Source organism: Marmota marmota, unplaced genomic scaffold (assembly GCF_001458135.2).
Source record: "Marmota marmota marmota unplaced genomic scaffold, marMar, whole genome shotgun sequence".
NCBI classification, from domain to species: domain Eukaryota; kingdom Metazoa; phylum Chordata; class Mammalia; order Rodentia; family Sciuridae; genus Marmota; species Marmota marmota.
Genome location: NW_026000261.1, coordinates 6,710,634 through 6,732,147, shown reverse-complemented (window position 1 = coordinate 6,732,147; position 21,514 = coordinate 6,710,634). Strand labels below are relative to the sequence as shown.

The 21,514-nt window shown below is 43.6% G+C and overlaps 2 protein-coding genes across 4 annotated transcripts in view; one reads left to right on the top strand and one right to left on the bottom strand.

Moving 5' to 3' along the window:
• The window catches only part of Atg4a (autophagy related 4A cysteine peptidase), a 51,656-nt gene extending 41,578 nt beyond the window's left edge, over positions 1–10,078 (top strand). For all 3 annotated transcript variants that reach the window (XM_048796883.1, XM_048796884.1, XM_048796882.1), the window contains 7 exons: positions 398–477; positions 1,094–1,281; positions 1,403–1,481; positions 5,214–5,359; positions 6,483–6,539; positions 8,099–8,207; positions 9,015–10,078. In XM_048796883.1, coding sequence (XP_048652840.1) covers positions 398–477; positions 1,094–1,281; positions 1,403–1,481; positions 5,214–5,359; positions 6,483–6,539; positions 8,099–8,207; positions 9,015–9,085 — 730 coding nt within the window. In that variant the 3' untranslated portion in view covers positions 9,086–10,078. The remainder of the gene's footprint in view (positions 1–397; positions 478–1,093; positions 1,282–1,402; positions 1,482–5,213; positions 5,360–6,482; positions 6,540–8,098; positions 8,208–9,014) is intronic.
• Positions 10,079–10,846: 768 nt separating this feature from the next.
• Col4a6 (collagen type IV alpha 6 chain) overlaps positions 10,847–21,514 on the bottom strand; it is a 281,502-nt gene continuing 270,834 nt past the window's right edge. The window contains exons 38-45 of the mRNA XM_048796881.1: positions 19,282–19,398; positions 18,793–18,954; positions 18,517–18,615; positions 16,989–17,135; positions 15,722–15,838; positions 14,327–14,518; positions 13,354–13,640; positions 10,847–12,458 (exon numbers count right to left, since the gene is read on the bottom strand). Coding sequence (XP_048652838.1) covers positions 12,198–12,458; positions 13,354–13,640; positions 14,327–14,518; positions 15,722–15,838; positions 16,989–17,135; positions 18,517–18,615; positions 18,793–18,954; positions 19,282–19,398 — 1,382 coding nt within the window. The 3' untranslated portion in view covers positions 10,847–12,197. The remainder of the gene's footprint in view (positions 12,459–13,353; positions 13,641–14,326; positions 14,519–15,721; positions 15,839–16,988; positions 17,136–18,516; positions 18,616–18,792; positions 18,955–19,281; positions 19,399–21,514) is intronic.

Here is a 21,514-nt window from a genome sequence, read left to right as displayed (position 1 = left end):
CAAGTGCTCTACCACTGATCTACACCCAAGTCCTATATATATATATAAAACATTATTTCCTCTTTTTTTAAGACAAGGTGTCAGTCAGAATGTCTTTATTTAAGGAAACAAAATCTCTTGGGATTTAGGGGTCAGATACATAGGTAACTTTTCTTTTTCACTCAGTAGGAGAACCATCGTTTATGAGATAGATGTTTCCATGCTGGGAAGTGGAGTCTTCTTTCTGAGATTCAAATATAGTCCCTAGACATGGAATGTTTCCAGAGCTCTTTCAAAGGAGCCAGAGATAACCCAAACACCAGCCTCTCTGGTGACATCAGAAACACTGGGCATAAATTGTACTGCTTCCTACTATTTCCATTTCTCCGATTGTGACTCATTATGTGTTCCTTTGCAGAAAACTTGCTTTATTTGATGAGTGGAATTCCTTGGCTGTTTATGTTTCAATGGATAACACAGTGGTCATTGAAGATATCAGTGAGTTCCCTAGCCTGTTTACCCTCCTGGTTGGTGGGTGATGAGTTTGTTCTTCACTATTTGAAAATCTGGGGTTCTCTGGCTTGTTCTGCCAGGAAAGGGGGCCCTAGAGAAACACAGGGCTCTGCTTCTCTTCCTTTTTAACCTTCTTAATGGGAGAAAAACATTAGAGGGTTTTGCTGCCTCTCAAAGAAGTATCACTTCCCTTCCCTGCAGGACAACCAAACTCTGTATAATCTGTTAAACTACCAGTAGATGTCTCATGGAGGCCAACCCTTGTCCAAGCCTGTGTACCCTGCCATGGGATTTAGGGAAACCCAAAGACAAAGTCCCTGTCAAGACTTGCAGGCTAGTTGAGAAATGAGATTCTTTCCATGAGCCCCAAATACCTGTACTGAACTAAGCAAGTGCTCATGGGCCAGCAAGAAGATCATGAAGCTAAAGGAATGGCCTAGGCTTCCTATAGGAAGTAGGGCCAGCTGAGCTCTGGTGGCTGGGGCGGGGGCCTTCCAGGCAAGATAGGGAGCATGTGACGTCCCTGTTAGTTTTACCTTTGTAGTATCTCCTAGGGCTAGATACTTCTTACTCATCCAGCTCTCTTGCCTTTTGTTTCTAGAAAAAATGTGCTGTGTCCTACCCTTGAGTGTTGACACAGCTGATGAAAGAATCTCTGATTCTCTGACTGCTTCAAACCACAGTAAAGGCACCTCTGCCTTCAGCCTAACCTGGAAACCCCTGCTGCTCATTGTGCCCCTTCGCCTGGGCATAAACCAAATAAATCCTGTGTATGTAGATGCGTTCAAAGTAAGTTGCTTCTTTCCCCAAGCCCATTGCTTCCTGCCCATCACACCGCCATGTCAGCACAGAGATCCGTGAGCAGCAGTCCACAAGTGAGTTGAGAATCTTGCATTCTCTTTCCCTCTAGGAGTGTTTTAAGATGCCACAGTCTTTAGGGGCATTAGGAGGAAAGCCAAATAACGCCTATTATTTCATAGGATTCTTAGGTAAGAAAGGATGAATCGCAAGTAAGTCATCATGGGTTAGGGGAGGGTATGGGGTGAAGGTGTGCATGGGAGACCAGGCAGTTCCAGTAAGTGGGCCCCCATCTAGCTCAGGGATATTCTGACCTCTGGTCAGCTCCTTCTGGGTTTAGCCTGACCTACAAAGGGTAATGCTGCCTTATGCCTGATGGAAAGCAGGTTCCTTTTCAGTACCTCCATATTTTCCTCTTGATAAGATGGTTTCAGTTTCTCATGGGATTGCCCCAAGGTCACAATATTGCTCTAGAACATCTCTTTCCTGCCTGTGGAGCCCAGGGCAGTGAGGTTTCTGTCCCTTAGCTTTGTTGGTCTCCTTCTTATGGAGGTTCAGGCAATCAGGTTGGGTGGAACATTCTCTGGCTTCCCATGCCCCCATAGCTGGGCTTGCTTATTCAATGTTCAGAGTCATGCCAGGGTGGAAATTACAGGTGACAAAGATGGAAGTTTCTCTTCCCAATAGTGAGAGCTAAGCCTTAAAACCACTAACCTCCTAATGTGGATCTTAACTGAGCAGCCTGGAATTCCCTGCATAGGTCAACACCTCTGGAGACCTAGGCATCTTCCTTACTATCTGTGGCAAAAGACATTTAAGGCTCTGATCACACAGAATGAGCTAGCCCAGTGCCTCTTAAACGTGAATGTACACAGGTTACTAGTAGAATGCAGAGTCAGTATGTGTGGGGCGGAGCCTAAGATTTACTTTTGTAACTAGGTGGTGCAATGCTGCTAGTCCATAGACCATGGTTTGAGTACTAAGGGCCCAGATACCCAGTTAGTGCTGAAGACCATAAGCAGGGAAGCCATACATCCAGGGGAATTTGGCACAGGATGCCTTTGGCAGGAATAGAGTGCTTAGAGAATGGGCTTCAAGGAAGTTATGAAGTTAGATTGGCCACCAGGCAAGGAGAGCTAGAGCAGTTATAAGGGAATGACATGAAGGGTTGTGTATAGGACATGGTGGAGATGGCCTTGATCATCCTCCCCAACCTGTCTCTTCAGAGATTCGGGAAGGTTTGGTGGGATGGCAACAGGCAGACATACCTGATGTTACACATCAGTCCCCTACTTGTTAGCTGCATGACTATAGGAAGAGGATATCAACTTTTTCAGTCTCAGGTTCTTATGTGAAATAAACTAATGCCTGGCTCACCATTAGGTCATGTTGCAGTAAAGCCTTCAGAAAAGAGCCAAGCACATAGATAGTATGCTCTTAGTGAAAGGTGGCTTCATCCCAACACCTCGGTTATTCCTGGCTTCCTCTAGAGGGTGGTTGCTAAGCAGCTGCCTCTGCTCTTTCCAATGCTGCCATCTACTGGTAAAACCTGAGAACTACAGCATAATGGAAAATCTGGAGCCCCTGGTGGCTTTTATTTTTCTAAGTATGAAATCCAGTATTTGGAATTATGTAAGTTTAAGATACTCTCTGTTTCTAAGCTTTTGGGTTCCTGACAAAAAAACATTTTCAAAAATATATAGTCAGCCCTCCATATTTGTGGGTTCCACATATGTGGATTTGACCAACCCGGGGATCAAAAATATTTGGAAAAAAGTTGTGTCTGTACTGAACACATATGGATTTTTTTCTTGTCACTGTTTGCAAAACATCCCCATAGGGTAGAGCCTGTCATTTTCATCTTCTAAGTTATGTAATTAAAAGAGTTATTTCTCAAGGTCACCTAGCTAGAAAGCATTGTGAAGCCAGGATTCCATCCCAGTTGGGTCATCTCTGCCTACCACACTTCATTGCTTCCCTAGTGGCCCCCTGCATGGTGAGAAGCTGGGAAAAGCTCTATGTGGGAGGCCCTGGCCACCTTGGATGAGATTCTGGTTGTCAGGTCTTGCCTGCCTAGAGAGAAGGAATGTTTGTTCTTTGCACTTGGGCATAGGTTGCTACCTGGAGACCCACAGCACTAATGCTTACAGGGCTAACCCTGTCTCTGTAAATGGTTGACTAGCCTACTTCTTCTTCCTGGGCCTCAGTTGAGAACTTAATTCAGTCTTCACATAATTTCTAGAATTATTTTACGATTTTTAGTGTCTTCTCTTATAATTACCATCAGAAAAGAGGCAGCCTGTAAACCTCTACTACTACTACCACTACTTGTACTACTACTACTACTACTACTACTACTACTACTACACACACACACACACACACACACACACACCACCCATGGGGAAAGGTCCTGGGCTTAGTCAGACACATTGTTATTATTCTCAGCACCTTAACTGGCAACACTCTGGTGGCAGAGTTTGGTTATAGCTTAGCTTTGCCTTTCTATCTTCTTGTCTTCAACTTCCTTATCCTCTCACTTTTCTATGGTCTTAGGCTTCCTTCTTTACATCTTGGTTGTTACTCTTTAGTGTGATCTGAGGTTATTTTGATACAATGAATCTCACCTATCTATGGTCTAGAGGATGTGTACCTTGACTTTCATAAAGCAACTCAGCCGGGGATACCATATATTTGTAGGGGAATTCTTTTGATTTGAAGAAAGATACTTCTGTGATCACCTTGTATTTGTATTGTATTATACATATTTCACAGAGGTTAAATCTTCTGGTTCTTATAACATCCTGTGAGGTAACTCATATAGGCCCAATGGCCCCAGTTTAAAAACAAGAAAATTAGCACAGAGTTAAAGGATTTCTCTTTGGTTTACAGTACAGTTAAACTTTTCAACAGACATCAAAAATACATTCTTTACCAATGGAAGAATATAGATGTGCATTCCTGGATGCCATACCAGAAAGGGTATTTGGGACATCCCTCTCCACCCCATTCTTTTGCTGCAGATAGATGTCTCTTATCACCTGAAACAATTGAGGACAGAGACCCAGATGGTGCTCAGGCCTGGACAGTGAGATTAGATGCTGCCTTAGGTACTTTTACCTATTTGACCCGTGCTGATGACCATTAGAGGAACTATTAGGTCAAAGTAGATATTTTATTATCCCAAACTCCTGCCAGGACATTTGAGGGCTAGGTTTTTTCAATGGAATGAATGTAGTTTGGATTTTCTCTTGTATGTAAAGGCCAGGCATCTCCAAGTGAGTTTTCCCGTGAGGTGCATCTGTACTGCTGTTAATGTAGCAAAGATAGTGCTTTCTGGTAGGATTTACTTACTTGCTAACAATGACTAACCTGTTACCAAATCAAGACCTGGAGTTAGCAGTCCTCAGCAGAGTTAGCAATTCCCCTTCAGTCTGGGTAGCATGTCTCTTGAAGGCTAAGGCCTGTTCCCTTACCAGAGGCACTCTCTTAAGCATAGATCTGAGAACTGATGATCTTGAGTGAGATGCTTTCCAAGGCCAAAAGAGGCAGACAGCTCCCTAATGGCTCCTGGACTCAGAGCCTGGTGACTCTACTATCACTTCTTTGCTACTGCTGCTCACAGAGCCTGCCATGTCATCTGTGCTCTCTCATTCCCACCGTTTCCCAAACATGTCGCTTTCCATTTTGGACTTGAACTTGAGGAGATGTAAATGCTAGGGTCAGTCTTCTCATTCAATAATTAGAGCTAGGCACAAGTGGCTTCTTTTAAGCATGCTCACCCTGGCTTCAGGCTTTCTGTCATCCCATTCTCATTGTCACCAAGAAAGGGGTTAGGAGAACCAAGGGGCCTTTTCCTAAGGATAGCAGTGGGGCCATAGCCAGTGGTTATTCAAATGTTAAGCATGTCTCATTCAAAACAGGTGATGAGCTCATCTTTTTGGACCCTCACACAACTCAGACCTTCGTTGACACTGAAGAGAATGGAATGGTTGATGATCAGACTTTCCATTGCCAGCAGCCCCCACAGAGAATGAACATCTTGAACTTGGATCCTTCTGTAGCATTGGTTAGTATCTGAAGGTTGGGGAGGGGGTATAATGCTACCCTGTTACATATTGGTTCCCTGGGAGTTATTTAGGTTGTTAGGTAGCATGGCTCACCACCCCCATGAGAGGCAGCATAATCTAATGGGAAAGGAAAGGACCCCAGAGACAAACTGCTCAAGTTAGAATTCATGCTCTGCTACCTCCTAGCTATAGACCAAGATTTGGACTTTTTTGTCACAAAACGAGGGAAATGATAGTTTCTTCCTTGTAGGGTTATATGAGGTGCAAAGTGCATAAGACACTTAGTAGAGGGCCTGCCACACTGCAAGTATTCTACAAATGTCCTTATTAGTATTATCACCTTTCATCCTTTTCCATCAAATTATCACCCATGGGCACAAGGAATAATATAGGTATGGCTGGGGCACACGTCCTGGGAGGACAGTGTCCATTTCTTGATGCATACATGTCAAGAAATTACAGGTTTTCCCTGGAAGCGTGATTTCTGTCATCGTGCATTGAAGGGGCATCTGCCTGTGAAGTAGCCAGGGGTTTATAGGCCTGTCTGTTCCCCCTTTAACCCAATCGTTAGAACACTAGTGATTAAGAGCTGACAAGTCTATCTCTTGCTATGAACTATTCTTTCACTACTGTGGGATATCTCTGAGGAGGAGAAGGAAACTGCTGGCTCTGTCTATTCTAATAGATCATTCCTTAAAGGCCAAAGCCACCTATTAAGTATTGCCTCTAACTAAAAGTACTATTTGGCTTCTATTTGCTGGTTTAATTGAACATTCTTTAGAATTGTACATATTTGTTCATTTTATGTGATAGAATTAACCCTGTGCTTTGGAGACTGATCTTCAAGTTAAAATATCTCACAGGATGGGTGGAGAGGGACAGGGAAAAGGGAGAGCAAGAGTTAGAGAAGCACAGAGACAGAGTGAGAACAAGCAAATCCCAATGTATGTATCTAAGTGAGGCAATGGGCTAGGAGACAGAGAGGCCCAGCCAATCTTCCTCTCTTGCTGGAAATACACGTGGGCAAGAGGGTGACCCACCTTCTAATTCTCAGCCAATACCTTTATCTTGCAATACAAAGGGCAATGCTAAGTTGTGTTCTTTTGCTTTCCCTCCCCCAAGGGATTTTTCTGCAAAGAAGAAAAAGACTTTGATAACTGGTGTAGTCTTGTTCAAAAGGTAAAGATGTTTGTTTTCTTAGTCTTAAACATGAAAGCTCTTCAGTCTAATTCCTTTTTAAGATTGCTTTTCATACTAACATAGACCTAGTCTGATGTAATTTTATTGTAAGAGAAAGAAACTAAGGAACAGACAATCTATCAGATATGAAGATTTGGGGAAACCAAAGAAAGTTATGTTTTTTCTCAAACACACTTGTAATTTAATGTTTCATCCCATTAAGCCCACAAGTCATTTGAAAGTCAACTAACATTCTATTGTTTTAACCTAAAAATGCCAATTTCACATTGATCAATCCTAAATTCTTCCTTACTCTATTCATAACACTGAGATGGTTAAAGAAACCTAAAGCACTTTTGTACTTGTTTTAGTGGTCCATTTATAGCTTAATATATTCCATCATGATTTAGAGAGCTTGTCCCTCTACTTACTCTCTTACTTATATAAAATATACACATGCTACCTTTTAAAGGAATCACAATGTTCAGAAATCCACATGAAGCTATTGTTTCTTTTTGGTATCTTGTGTGATATCACTGGCTCTCCAATCTTTTTCTCTTCCTTCCTCATTATCAGCCTCTAACACATTCCATAGAGATGAAAGATATTGATAAATGCTTGTTGAAAAATGAAGGGAGATCATAGGGGTTAATTTAAAAAGTATTGGAAAGGGTGGCAGGAGATGCGAAGTTCTCTCTGCAAAACCAAAGGATTCAAGAGATGGAGGAAGCCCAGAGCCTTTGCAAGCATAAGGAGGAAAGATTTTTTTCTTCTCAAGTGAATGAATAGTTAACACTACTGTCCTTAACTGAATCTGAACCACAGTAATAATTTCCTGAGATATAATAGAAAATTATTTTTCAGAGCATTATTTATATTTCAGAGTGTAGCAAAACTGTATTGCTATCACAATTAAACAAGAAATTAATCTAAAAATAACTATGGTAAATGGCAGAAAGATAAATAGAGTAGAAGGAAGGGAACAGGGTTGAGGGAGGAAAGGGGAGGAAGAGGTACCGAGGATTGAATTAGAACAAGATATATTTTATGCTTTTATAATTATGTCAAAATGAATTCTACTGCCATGCATAACTAAAAGGACCAATAAAAAACAAGAATGACAATTTTATGATAAGACTATGTCTATTTAAATTAGAATGTATACCTTAAATGTTGGATTACAACTGAAACCATGCCACTATGTACCAATATTTTCTTGGGACATATTTATTTTGCTTAAATAAAATTTCTTTGGAGCCAATAGTTCAGGAATACCTCACCCCTAAATTGAGCTGGGCCTAGGCTACTGGCCTTAGAATGGAACATGGGCAATGCATATAGGGCTTCATGAGCTATTCCCTCCAGGGTACTTCCTGCCAGGCCAACAGTATCTAGAATTGAAGATGGCTCAGGTCTTCAGATGGTTCAAGTAGATGATATGTATACTTGCTATATCATTTTTCCAACCTGTCAACCTCTTAGGGTTTGGGGTCTCAGATTGCCAACTGGACAGAAACATAGTGACTGCAGTATTTACAACTGTTTCTGTATTTCCCCAGGAAATTCTAAATGAAAATTTAAGGATGTTTGAATTAGTTCAGAAACATCCATCACACTGGCCTCCCTTTGTACCACCAGCCAAACCAGAAGTGACAACCACTGGGGCAGGTAAGCTTTTACTCAGGGCTTTAGGTCAGGAGACCTACACATAGTTTTTTTGTTGTTGTTGTTTGTTTGTTTGGTTGTTTTATTTTGGTACCAGGGATTGAACTCAGGGGCATTCAACCACTGAGCCACATCCCCAGCCCTATTTTGTATTTTATTTAGAGACAGGGTCTTGCTGAATTGCTTAGCAGCTCGCTTTTGCTGAGGCTGACTTTGAACTCGCAATCCTACTGTCTCAGCCTCCTGAGTCGCTGGAATTACAGGCATGTGCCACCGCACCCAGCCATAGCACTTGTTTTATGAGAAAGAAGCAAGTGTGGCTCAGGCTTTCTTTGGAAAGTAAAATTTCTGCTCAGCTAGGCTGATCAAGGAATAGTGTTTCCGATTATTTTAATTTTCTGCTGAGCCAATACTTGCTGATTTCAAAGAATGACAACAGAAGAGCATGAGCTCAGTGTAAAAAGTTCTATGCAAATTCAAAATGACTAGATTTTGAATCACCCAATGTCTAGTTCAGAAACAGCAAATAAGAAGCCATGGGTGATTCAAAAGGTACCTGGGAGGGCTTGCAGAGTATTGGCCAGATCACTGTGATCAGGCCTATGAAAACAAGTAACAAGTCTGATTATTTTAAGTCTTTATAGAGAATGTTTCATCCTTGGCAATAGACCTAATTGTAAGTCTCCTCCAGACCAGCCTTTCTTTAGCAAAGTGATTTAAAAATCTGCCATCACACCAAGTAACACACTGATTGGCCACATCAACCCAAGTGTCAAGCTTTCTTTCTTTCTCATTTCTGTATTCTGATAGAATTCATTGACTCTACTGAACAATTGGAGGACTTTGACCTGGAGGAAGATTTTGAGATTCTGAGTGTGTAGAATAATAGGAACTCAACTTGGAGGTCTGTCTTCCATCTGGCACCACATGAACATGAACTTGTTATATAAAACTTTTGTAGTCAGCAAGTGCCTGGTATGCCAGCAGCATACAAACTCAATAGCAATCATGAATGAGCCAATTACCATTTCTCAGAAAAATAACAACAACAACAATGACAACAACCCTTCCCCAGGAAGAAATAGAACAGTCATGGAGTCTAGAAAGTTTAGGAGGAGTTCATTGCTTCTCAGCTTGTTTTACATGGCTACAGAAAATCTTCAGCAGCTGAAATTAGGACATTTGGAAGACAGACAGCAACTATCATCTTGCTTCAAGCACCAGCAGATGAGAGATGGTTACACTGTTCTTCATCACTCTTTCAGGTGTGACCTCTATGGAGCTAAATAATAAGAAGCAATCTGTTCTATTGCTCAAATAATAAAGTAACTGAATCAGGGAGAAAAAGTTCTTGTCAAATTATTTGAATATGTATTTTAAATAACTGTAATATATATCCACACGTTTGTCAAGGAAAGTATGTCAAATGTACACTTCTTGGTTATCTTGCTATTTGATGGGTCCGTCTCTCCATCCTTACTGGTATTTTTGTCTAAAGTCAACTTGTTCTTAAATCATATCATGATCACTTAAATCATAGGTCAGAACATTTTTTCTCTAAAGGACCAGATTGTAAGTATTTTAGTCTGCAGGCCATGTGGCTTCTGTCACAACTACTCAATGGTGCAAAAGCAGCCTTAGACAATATGCATGTAACTGAACATGGCTGTAAGCCAGCACAACTTCAGAAAAACAAGTGAAGGGCTGCATTGGGCCTGCAGGCTGTAGCTTGCCACACACTTAAATTGTTGGTTTTTGTTTGAGGTATTAAAAATAAATTGTTTGAATTATACTGTTTTGGTAGATAGCCATATGTAGAAAGAATGAATCATGTGGTGACATTCAATCTGTGCATTAAATACATTTCCAAACCATTTCAAGACTAGTAACTTACTAAGTTTTTAAATATATATTCATCAAATTAGCTCTGCTAACCACTCTGCTGTGAGTATACACAAGTCTTTGCAATATCTTCCTGTTTTCCTTTCCTTGCCTTATTAATTCTCTGCATTTCACATGGCTCTGTATTTCACCCCTACACTTAACACAGTCTCCTAGGAGACTAGCAGCTGGGGTTTGGAAACTACCACCAACCAATTCACTTCCTTTAGATTCCATGTTTTTCCTTTTTTCTTGTAGATTAATGTATTCCAAAGGTTTAAAAGTCAAAAGATGTAAAATGGTACTCAGTAAAACCCATCTCCCTCCCATGGGTCAGTTCCCTTCCTTGAAATCTCCCAATGTTATTAATTTCTTGTTTATCCTTCCAGAGGATGGATTTTATGCATATATAAATATATGTACATACTTAAGTATACACACATAAATACATGCATATATGCACACATGTATAGCTTAAATTTGATTTTAATGACTTGAATAACTCTCTACTTTTAATTTATCTGTAAATGATCCTGTGGGCACAGGTGTGCAGAAAATCCTTTCTTGAGTAGCATGTGATGGGGTTAAAAGCAGTTGTAGGCTTATCTTGAAGTATGCTATGGATTTGTTGGCCAGTATAGGACTTCTTCAACCCTGACTTGGATCAATTTTCTTGATCCACGAAAATTGTTTTATAACAGAGGTTAGTGAGAAAGGATGCTAGAAAAGTTCTCATCAAAGAAAATCAAAAGAGTCAAATGTTTAGGTTTTATTCATTTTATTTGCTATGTACAAAGTCGATACTATGCTTATTACTCAGCTAGGAGATGAAGGTGACAGTAGTTCAGTTTATACTGATTATGCTTTGTGTTGGCATAGTTTACATAATACTTAAGGAAACAGAATCTCCTGGAAGGTATTGTCTCATGTCAACATAGCAAAGAATTTGGGAAACTGGTAATTAAAGAAAATGGCTAAAACAAATCCCACAAACAGTATACAGTATACTTTATGGCCAACTCAGGCTTGCTTAGTCTGCTTACTGCTAATGAGAGGAATGTGCTAGATTTTTATGAGGTTTGAAAAACATATCAAAATAGTTTAAAAGGCGACCTGTAAAAGAGCAGTCAGATGACCAATTTAATGGAAAGTCTCTAATAGCTTCAGAATGCAAAGGAACCCAAACACTGCAGCTTCAATTTGCCACACTGCACACATCTGGATGGCATTTGGAATAAACAGGGACTTCTGAGAAATCAGGACACAAGATTTACCCTTTTGTTCCTGGAGTCAAAAGCAAAATTCGCACCTCCTTATCCATCCACCCTCTACCCCTGGCCCAGGAAAGAGGGCTGTGGTTCTCATTTCCTTTTATAGGCTTGGCCACATTTGTTGCATCCTCTGCTCTGCTTTGGACTGGGCCAAGTTCTCTGTCTCTGGCTGGGGGACAGCCGGCCTGGAGGAAGTGATTTGTCTGGGACCTTATGGAGTTATTGGGCCCCTCTCAGCTGCTGGCCTTCATGCCTCCTTAAGCAATATGGAGTCCAGTCTTGCTTACTCTGGAAGGAGCCAGAGTCACCCCAGGCTACTGACTGGCACCTCATTCTAGTTTTGTTGCCTGCCTAGATATAGGGGACTGCCTTGAATAGTGAGGGCTTGCCCTGTGCAGAATTCAGCCATCTATGAATGTTCAGTCAGAAAAAAAAAATTTTAATGTGGAAACACTGGGCTCTGGTTTAACCAAATAATGTGTGGTGGCCTCTGGTCATAACGTAATGACTTCTTAACTATTGTGAAGACTTTTGTGATCAAGACAGTGAGGAAAGCTAGCAGTCTGAGAAAGTGGTGGTCCAGCAAAGCTTTCTGAGGTAGCCGTGAATAGTCACACAAACATCCAAATCAAATGGTAGCACCAGGTTGATGGAAACTTGGAACAGCAGATCTCAGCAGGGTGAGCTCATCTACTGGGGCTGAGGGTTGGGTGGCTAGTGTCCAGCAGTCCAGCCCAAGTGAGACTCCAATGTAGGCCTTCCTTCTTCAGACTGTTCAGGTTTGTGAGGTGGCCATTGTGAAGGGGTAGAGAGGGCAAGGGGCAGAGTGGCAGATGCCACCCTACAGTCTTTTCATACACACCTGGCAGCGACTGACCCGGGTATGGAGCTGCCCAGCTTTCAGTGTTTCAGACACTGGCTCCTCCTTAAACTGCTGCCTTTCTTCCACTGTCGTCAACCAGAAACTGTACTTGTTGGCAAAGTAGTGGCAGGTGCCTCGGGCACCACTGCACTCGATGAAAGGAGTGGCCCGAAAGTCCTCGAGGCAGGAGCCAGGGGAGACCAGGGACTGGCCTCCACCCTCCGCCCCAGCAGCAGTGTGCTGAAACAGACCGGAGGTTGTTTGGTGAGCTGTGCCTGCCAGAGCCTGGCATGGGGAGGTGCTGCAGGAGGGCACACGTGCTCCACTCCTAAGTACTTGTCCTTTGGCTCTGTCCTAGCTTCTAGCCAACATGCCAAAAACTGTGTTTTAGGGGCAGAGGCCGTACATCCTCCCTTGTAGCAGCCTTCAGGGTTGGGGCGCCCCCCTCCAAGCTCCTTAGTTCCTTCCTAACCCATTATGCATGGCTAATGACTACATCTCAACCAGGGGTTCCCAAACTCTGAGCAAATGAATCTGAGAAAGGTTGGATTAAGGTAAATTCCCTAGGGTTCTCTAAGCCCTTTATCTAAGAAGGGAAAGAGTGTACAATATGCCAGAAACTGCTTCCTCCAGGACCCCTCCCTTAGAAGCATGTCCATCAATAGCTCATACCCTGAAGTTCCCTTTATTAGAATTACTTATAGTTTCAATCTGTGCCACACACACCCTTCAGGGTGACATATAGTGTTTGTTAGCTGCCAAGTAAAAGAAAACCGCATTGTATTTGGCCTCATTGCAGAGGATTTCCTGAGCATTTGGTTTCAGGGCCACTCATGAGCTAAGGGTCTCCAGTCACTGTATCCACAGGCAGCAGCCCCTCATCTCCCCATACCCCACCTCTTTCCCTTCACCTCAGCTGGGCTGTCATCTGGACCACAGATGCCATCTTCCCCCACATCCAGAACTATATGCAGAACTGAGATCTCTGGTGATTAGCCAAGCCCAGGTCAAACATTTCTCTTCTTTTCAAGCTCTGCTTTCTACCCAGTGTTCCTTGAACCTGGAAACCCATCTTGAGGGGCAATCCCAAGGCTTCCAGCCCTTTGCTGGGGGGAGGGGCAGTTCAGGGCCTTACCATGAGGAATGAGTACCCAATCCAGAGGCTGCGCCAGCCCAGGGGACACTGTGGGATGGTGATGTCCTGGCTGTGCACGGCAATGGCTTGAGAAGGAGCCTCACACACAGAGCAGCGGCTGATGTACTGGGGAATCTGGGTCTGGCCAACAGGCATCATGGGAATGGGGGCAGTGGTAGAGAGCCAGTAGGATTTATCATTGCGCCTAGCATAGTGACACACTTCATTGATGTTGCAGTAGATGAAGGGCATGGTGCTGAAGCGAGGCAGGCAGGAGCCAGCAAAACCTGGGAGGAGAAGGTGGGAAAGACCAGGTAAGGTCTGGCTAAGGGGCAGCACCACCAGGATTGAACTAGCTGATGGTTTGAGTTTACATCCAAATGCTTTACCAGACCACAGCAGCTCTCTCCTGACAGTCCTGTGACACTGTCCATATGTAAATGCACCAGGGAACTTTGATAATGATGAGAATTATTTTATAAACTGAATAATTGCTCCCTAATTAATCTGCTTTATAAAACCAGCATTTACTAGACTGACTCCACATTTAAGAGTTAGCACACCTACAGATAATGCAATTAATACTTGGGTAATCATCATTGTCCTGCAGGCCATGTTATTACTGTTACTGGTAATCACTGATACTTAATGGAAGCTTAAATGCCAAACGCTGTACAAAGTGTTTTATATTGGGTGATTCATGTGCTCCTTACACTTCCCTATGTGGAGGTAGTAGAATTAGCTTTGTTCCATTAAGGATGAAGTAGAAGCTTAGAGAAGTTGAATAACTCATCCAGGGTGCATTGCTAGTAAATGGTGGGGTCAGCATTTGAACCCCAATTCACTTGACTCCAGAGCTGGTGTTTATAACCTGCTACACAACAGTGGACCCAAAGGGATTGGAAAAGAGAGATTAGCTGTTGGTCATCATGTTGACAGGTGGCTAGGGTTAGCTTTCAGAGCCAGTACTTACCCAGGTCCTGATTGTGGGCTTTCTCCTGCCCCTCCACGAACAGCAAGCTGTAACCCACCCACAGTTGGCTCATCCCAGTGGGGCACAGGGGAACCTGTTCCGACTGGCTGTGCTTCACCAATGTGTAGCCCACTCTCACGCTGTGCCCGGGTATTCCGGGCCTCCCAAAGGGCCCTTGCTTCCCTGGAGCTCCTGAGAGGGAGAGAGCAGAAAAGGGAAGCGTGGTGTAGCCAATGATGACATCAGCTACTCACCTGGTGCCACACATTGTGCAAGGCACATTATATATGTGGGTCATCTCACTTGATCCACACAACCACCCTAGGAGAGGGTGCTATTATTAGCCCAATTTGTAGATGAGGAGTCTGAGGTTCAAAGCTTCCACAATTAGTAAGTGATGAAGTCAGAACTCTAATTCAGATGTACCTGACTATAAAGTACACCTCCCAGCTACCTGTCCTTGAGCTCCCTATGAGTGGGGATGAGAGGGTAGTGTGTGATCATTCTTGGGCCCAGCCTTGAAGAACTTCATAAGAGATAACTATGGCTAGGATATAGCTTGGCAGTAGAACACTTGTCTAGCATGCTTGAGGCTCAGGGTTCAGGCCCCAGTACCAACAAAAAAAGCTTTGCCAGTTTATGGTGGCACATGCCTGTATTCTTGGCAGCTTGGGATGCTCGGGAGGCTGAGGCAGGAGGATTGCAAGTTCAAAGCCAGTGTCTGCAACTTAGGCCCTAAGGAACTTAGCAAGACCTTGTCTCAAAACAAAAAGTAAAAAGGGCTAGAGATGTAGCTCAGTGGTTGAGTGCCCCTGGGTTCAATCCCATACAAAAAAAAAAAAAGATAAATATGTACCTGCTGAATCAGAGGCATTAAAAGCAGTGTTGAACCCTGCCCTCCTTTCCTGCCCATGGTGGATTTGGCTAATGGATTCCAATAAGGTTCTCACTCAGTCTCAGAAACGTTCTCTAATCAGAACATTGATTTGCAATCCTTGATATAAAATGGAAGGTAAGTAGTAAAGGTATGGACAGACATTCCTCATCTTAAATGTTATCCCTTGAACCACCCCCTCCCATCTATGTCAGAATCCTCAGGCAGAAAAGGGGAGGTACAGGGCAGGGGACCATGTTGTGGTATAGAGTCCTGTGGCTGAAGATCTGGAAGCGAACCCAGAAGAGGATTTGGATCAATTCTTCGCCTTCTGCAATGTAGGGCTCCCCCTCACAGGCTCATGGGGTGGTGGGGGTGAATGAGCAACAGCACAGCTTTGAGCCTTGTGGTAGAGTCAAACTTCACCATCAACTGAATAAGTCTCAGATTTGAGTCTCTGACTCATCCTCAAGCCTCAAACCCTCAGAAACCCTCTGCTCCCTGGTGTGACATCATCAGACCTTCAAATCCTGGAGGGCCTTGCAGTCCAGGGAGACCAGGATCACCAAGGGCCCCAGGTGGGCCTGGAAGCCCACTGGGCCCATCTTTGCCAGGAATGCCAGGTAAACCTTTGAAGCCTGCAGGAGAGAAAGCCCATGAGGTCTGTTATGGTTTGGATGAGAGGTTTCACCCCAAAGCTTACATGTGAGACAATGCAAGAAGGTTCAGAGGAGAAATGATTGGACTGTGAGAGTCTTAACCCAATCACTGAATGGGATTAACTGAGTGGTAACTGAAGTGGTAGGGTGTGGCTGGAGGAGGTGCGAATTGGGGTGTAGCTTTGGGGTATATATTTGTATTTGGCCAGTGGAGGTCTCTCTCTCTCTCTCTCTGCTTTCTTATCACCATGTAAGCTGTTTCCCTCTGCCACACACTCTGCCATGATGTTCAGCCTCACCTAGAGTCCCAAGGAATGAAGCCTGCTGTCTATGGATGGAGACCTCTGAAATTGTGAGCCCTTGAATAAACCTTTTCTCCTCCACAATTGTGCTGGTGGGGTTAGTCACAGCAGAAAAAAAGCTGACTAAAACAGGAGCAGAGGTGGTGCTCAGTGTAGAGCATCCAGTGGTGCCCTCCCTAGGGAAAGGGGAATCGTGTCATGCTAAAGATTTACTGACTGACAGCTTGGTGCGCACACTGAGTGTTGAAGCCAAAGCCTGCCTGGGCTAGTTATTAGTTGAAAGGGTCAGCTCTGCCCTGACACCATACTTTCCACTTAGCTTTTCTGAGGCCCTCCACACACTCCCTTCCTGTCATCCTACCAGCAATGCTAAGAAGTCTGCAGGGCAACTGCCAGCATCCCATAGCAAAAGTGTGGACACTGAGGCCCAGGAGACTGCTAACTTACTCTAGTTGGGGCCAAGCTGGGTTTGAGAAGCCAAGTTTCCTGTCCCCAAGCCCTGAGCTTTCTCCAATGCCTCATGCTTCCCTTTATGCACCACAACAGTCCCTCCATGTCTCAGCAGCACTTTAGAGAGGGACAAGCTGTTTGGAAGAGTGGCTGTGTTATGCTCGCACATTCTCCAAAGTCAGATACAATCACTACCCTGTTGACTCTGCTGGCCTTTCCCCTCCTTGGCAAGAAGCATGGAACCTTGTAAAGAAGCAAAGCAAAAGGCTGATGAAGGTGCTCCCTTGGAGCTGGAGTTACAAGCCAGCTGCTTCAGTCTCTTAGTCAAGGCCATTTCAGCTTTCTAAGAAGTCCCCTTTCTCGGGTGCCATCATTACCTTGAAGACCAACAGGGCCTTGAATGCCAGGGTCCCCTGGGAGACCAGGGATGCCATCAATGCCTGGAAGACCCAAGAGTCCAGGTGGAACCTGCACAGCTTCTGCAATGGGTGTTTGTCCAGGAGCACCTTGGGGACCGGAGAAGCCTGTGGGCAGGTGGGGGTAACAGCATTGTCAGGCTGAGGAAAAGGAAGACAGGCTGGCTTCAGCAGATTTCCTTTCTGCCCTGTCTGTCCTCACAGTCCCCACTAAGTACAAGAATGGTTCTTACCACCCTTTGCACAGTGTCCTCTTTACCCATCTATCACCCAGTGCTTTGGGGGCAAGGACTAGGTTATACTCATTTTTGTGCCTTAGCTCAGGGATACAGCAACTGAGGGGATGAATTCAACCCCAGAGGTTCAGCTGTCTAGGAGCCTCACCCCAGCCAGCTACCTTACTATGATCTGCTTAGCGATTCATTGAACAAGTACTTCTCGGGTGCTTACTATGTGCCAGGGACTTGCAAGATCTGGGAAGAGAGCAATGAATGAGATAGACCTTTATGGAGATGATAGTCTAGTGATTAAAGATGCACAATGCACAATTTGACAAATGTCCTTAATCTTTGGGCAAGTCATGAGAAGAGCTATGAAGGCAACAAATAAGGCAGTGACAGTGGGAAGGAGCACAGGGTGGTATGGTGTGCAGCAATTTGAGAGAGCAACCAGTGGCCTGTGACAAGTAGGAACATTAAAGTATTGAAAGGAGTCAGTAATTTGAAGAGTAGAGGGACAAAAGCAGTTTTGGAAGTAGAACTAGTGCAAAGAACTAGGCAAAGGCCCTGTGGCAGATCAGGGCTGGTGTTTTGGATACCTGAAAGAGGTTAACTGAAGAGGTCAGTGTGGCAGAAACACAGGAGCAGTGAAGGGAGAGGACTGGCATGAGAATGAAAAGGGAGGAATCACATAGGGCTTTGTGGGCTATTAATTTATTTCTATGATATGGGCAGCTGCTGGAAGATTTTTATTGGCTACTATGTGAAAAAATGATAGTTGGGGGTGGGGAGGCAGGGTGCTGATTGAGAAACGTTGGTGGCTTGAAACTTGGGGTAGCAAGTGATCAGATCCAAAGCGCATTTAACAGATACACTCTTCAGGACTTGCTAATGGGTGGAATGTGTGGAAGTTATGGTGGGGCTGGTAAAGGATAGAGAGAAAGGTTCCTCATTTCTGGATCGAGCAAATGAATGGGTGTTGATCTGAATGGATCCCAGTACCCACCCATGAAGAAATAATGCAGGAAGAGGAGGTCAGGGGTAGGGTCTGTGGTGGCAAAGCAGCAGTGACCTTCAGTCCTGGGAGCAGATGGAGGCAGAGTTTTTCCCCAATGTACAGAAACGACCTCCTGGGGTGGGGCTTGATCCAGCTGCTTCAGGCTTCCAGGACTTCCGGGCATGGCCAGGAGTGACCCCTGATGGAACTTTACCCCAAACCTTACCTTTTTACTTTGAGCTTAGGTTCAACACAACATATGCTCTCAACTCACCTCTTGGCCCTGCCTTCCCCTTTATCCCAGGAAATCCTGGATCTCCAGGTGGCCCAATCTTGCCTGGAGTCCCCATGAAGCCAGGCTCACCTCTCATGCCTGGCAAAGTGTAAAGGAAAGCAAGTCAGACCTGCCATGACAGTGATGGTGGAGTGGAGACTGGGCAGGGGTGAGGCGGGGAGAAGCATTATCAGCCTTCCTTCCCAGGGCTGCAGCAAGGAACTGTTTTTAACTGCTAAGTGGGGAGGGGTTCAGCAGCCGGCCAAACAGCCATACCTTTCAGTCCTAGCTCTCCAGGGAGCCCAGGGAAACCTGGAGTTCCTTGGTGTCCCTTGGGACCAAGAAGGCCAGAAATTCCAGGGAAGCCAGGGTCTCCAGGGTCACCTTGATCCGAGGATGGCCCAGAGGGGCCTGGGGGCCCATGAGGGCCTGGGCGACCTAGGGATAAGATTGGAAGATGGATGAGAGAGAGGTGAATGAGCAGTAAGGAGTCACTGCTGAAGGTCTATGGACTGACAAGAAGTTAAAGCCCATTCGAAGGATAGAGAATGTTTCTTTGGCATCTGTGGAGTCCCAGGGCCCAGACATTCCCAAACCCTTAGAGCAAAATACAGACAGTTCAAACCCAATGCCCTGGCTAAGGGGAGGGATGTAAGGCCAAGCAGACCCATGCACGTCTAGCAACAGGCCCAGAGCTGCACAGGATCCTCCCAAACACTAGACAAAATGGGGCAGCTGGTCCTCTTTGGAGCTTCTTGTTCTTACCTCGTTCTCCATCTAGGCCTGGTGGCCCAGGGTCACCAGGCTGTCCTGTCATGACTGAGGGCAAGGAGATGCCTGGGGCACCAGGGGAACCAGCAGGGCCTTGGAGACCTGGGAAACCTGCAAAGAATAAATAAACAGGGCTGGGTGGGAGGGGTGGCTTTGTGTGCCCAGGAGAGGGCCAGGTTGTCTCAGAGAAAATAAATGGAAGTGTTTAGATAGAAGCCAGACCAGACACTGCCAGCAGAGGGCTCTTCTCCCCTCACCTTATCTTCCCAGCAAGCAGACAAAAGTAACTGAGAAGGGCTCAGAATCCCCCTTTTCAGCTGCAGCTTAATTTTATTAGAACAGAGCTGTGGAAAATTCTAGCTCCCCAATTTCACTGGTGAGAGAAATATTTTAGGTTGATTTCCTCCAAATCAGAAATAAAAGAAGGCATGCCTGAGCAGCTGGAGTTTAAATTTTCCACATGTTCTTAAACCTCCTCTCCCCATCAAACAATATTTCATAAGTTAGCCAGTTATGTCTGATCCTGAACAAAGGTTATGGACATAAGCCTCAGGCCCCAGACAGTCAGAATGGAGGTGGCAAGAGGGCTGCACCTTGCGGTGTCTTCCAGGCTTCTCAGCTATCTTTAGGTAAACTGGAAAGCAATCTTTTATAGGTAATTCATAATATTAGCTGAACGTTTGTGCCATTGCTTATAGAACAAATTTCTCTGTACTAATATCTTCTCCCTTTTTGGTCAATGAGAACAGTCATTTATTAGAATACATATACAATAGATTTTTGCTCGGATTTTAATACTGTTGTACATGCTTTCTGTTTTGGGAACAATTTCTGCTACATGTTCAAAATCAAAACTTTCATCTATTATAAAAAATTATTTAATATTAACATGTCAAATACATAGATGGTAATCTCAATGGGAAAACACATGTATACATATATAGATGTTAATTTTATACTTGTAGCACTGAAGAAATGTTTTACTTTGGCATATTCTAGAAGATATTCAAATGAAGAGAAACTGATAAACTTCTGGTGGTTGCGATTAATTTGTTTGTTTGATAACAAGAAAATCCAGCAATATTAATGTTAACTTTCCCATCATCTTATATCCATCTAAAATGACAAGTAAACTTGTAAAGAAAGATGGCAGATGGGTTAATTCAGATGTTTAAAATTAGCACATTAATTGATTAAATCATGAAGAAATCATGAAGATAAAAAATATAAATTTTGAGAAAAGATTCAATAATATCATGTCTAGGAAAGAAAAAAGCAAAAACAAAATGGAAAAAAGAAAAACTATCTGCAAAACCACACGGTTCTACTGGTAGCATTGTCAGTTATGCCTTGGTGACCCTTTGAAGTATTTTTCTTTTTCATGGAGGTAAAGATCTGAAAAGAAAGACACATTGTATACTTTCCTGAAATGTATTATTCTGGCTTATACTAGAAGATATTTCAATGAATATTCAAATGCATGTATATAATTAAATGCATGAATATACATGTATATAGAGGGCTTGTATATTTATATCAGCTGAAATTATGCAAAATTAATGACACTACATAACCACATATAATAGAGTCAGTGTGTTAGCCCACAGATTATTAAAGTTCCCTTCCTAGATTATTTTTTACTTTCTTTCTTTTTTTTTTTTTTTTTTGCAGTACTGGGGACTGAACCCAGGGGTGCTCTACCACAAAGCTACATCCCCAACCCTTTTTATTTTGAGACAGAGTCTCACTAAGTTGCTGAGGCTGGCCTCAAACCTTTTATCCTCCTGCCTCATCCTTCCTCCTGAGTTCCCTGGGATTATAGGCATGTGCCACCACACCTGGCTTCACATGCCAGTTTTTGAAGCCTCCTATGTCCTTTACCTATTTCTTGATTTATAATTACAGCAATATATAATAAAATCTGAAATAAAGGCACTGCTTACTTCAAGTAGTATAAAATTTCATCTATTTATTTGATTAAGAATAAAACATTTCTACTAAGCAGGCCTAAATGCAAAATAGTCTATTTTTCCAAGTCATTCCAGTGTCAAAAGTCCTAAAAAACTATGCTAATGCAGTCTCTAAATATTTAATGAAAATATGAAAACAACAGTGCAATTGAAAGTTATTTAGCTAAAGGTAAGGACAAGAAATGTTCTATGGAGTTTTCTCAGGGGTAAAACCTTATTTTGCGCTGACTTCCATTATCAAATCACAGGTTCCTATG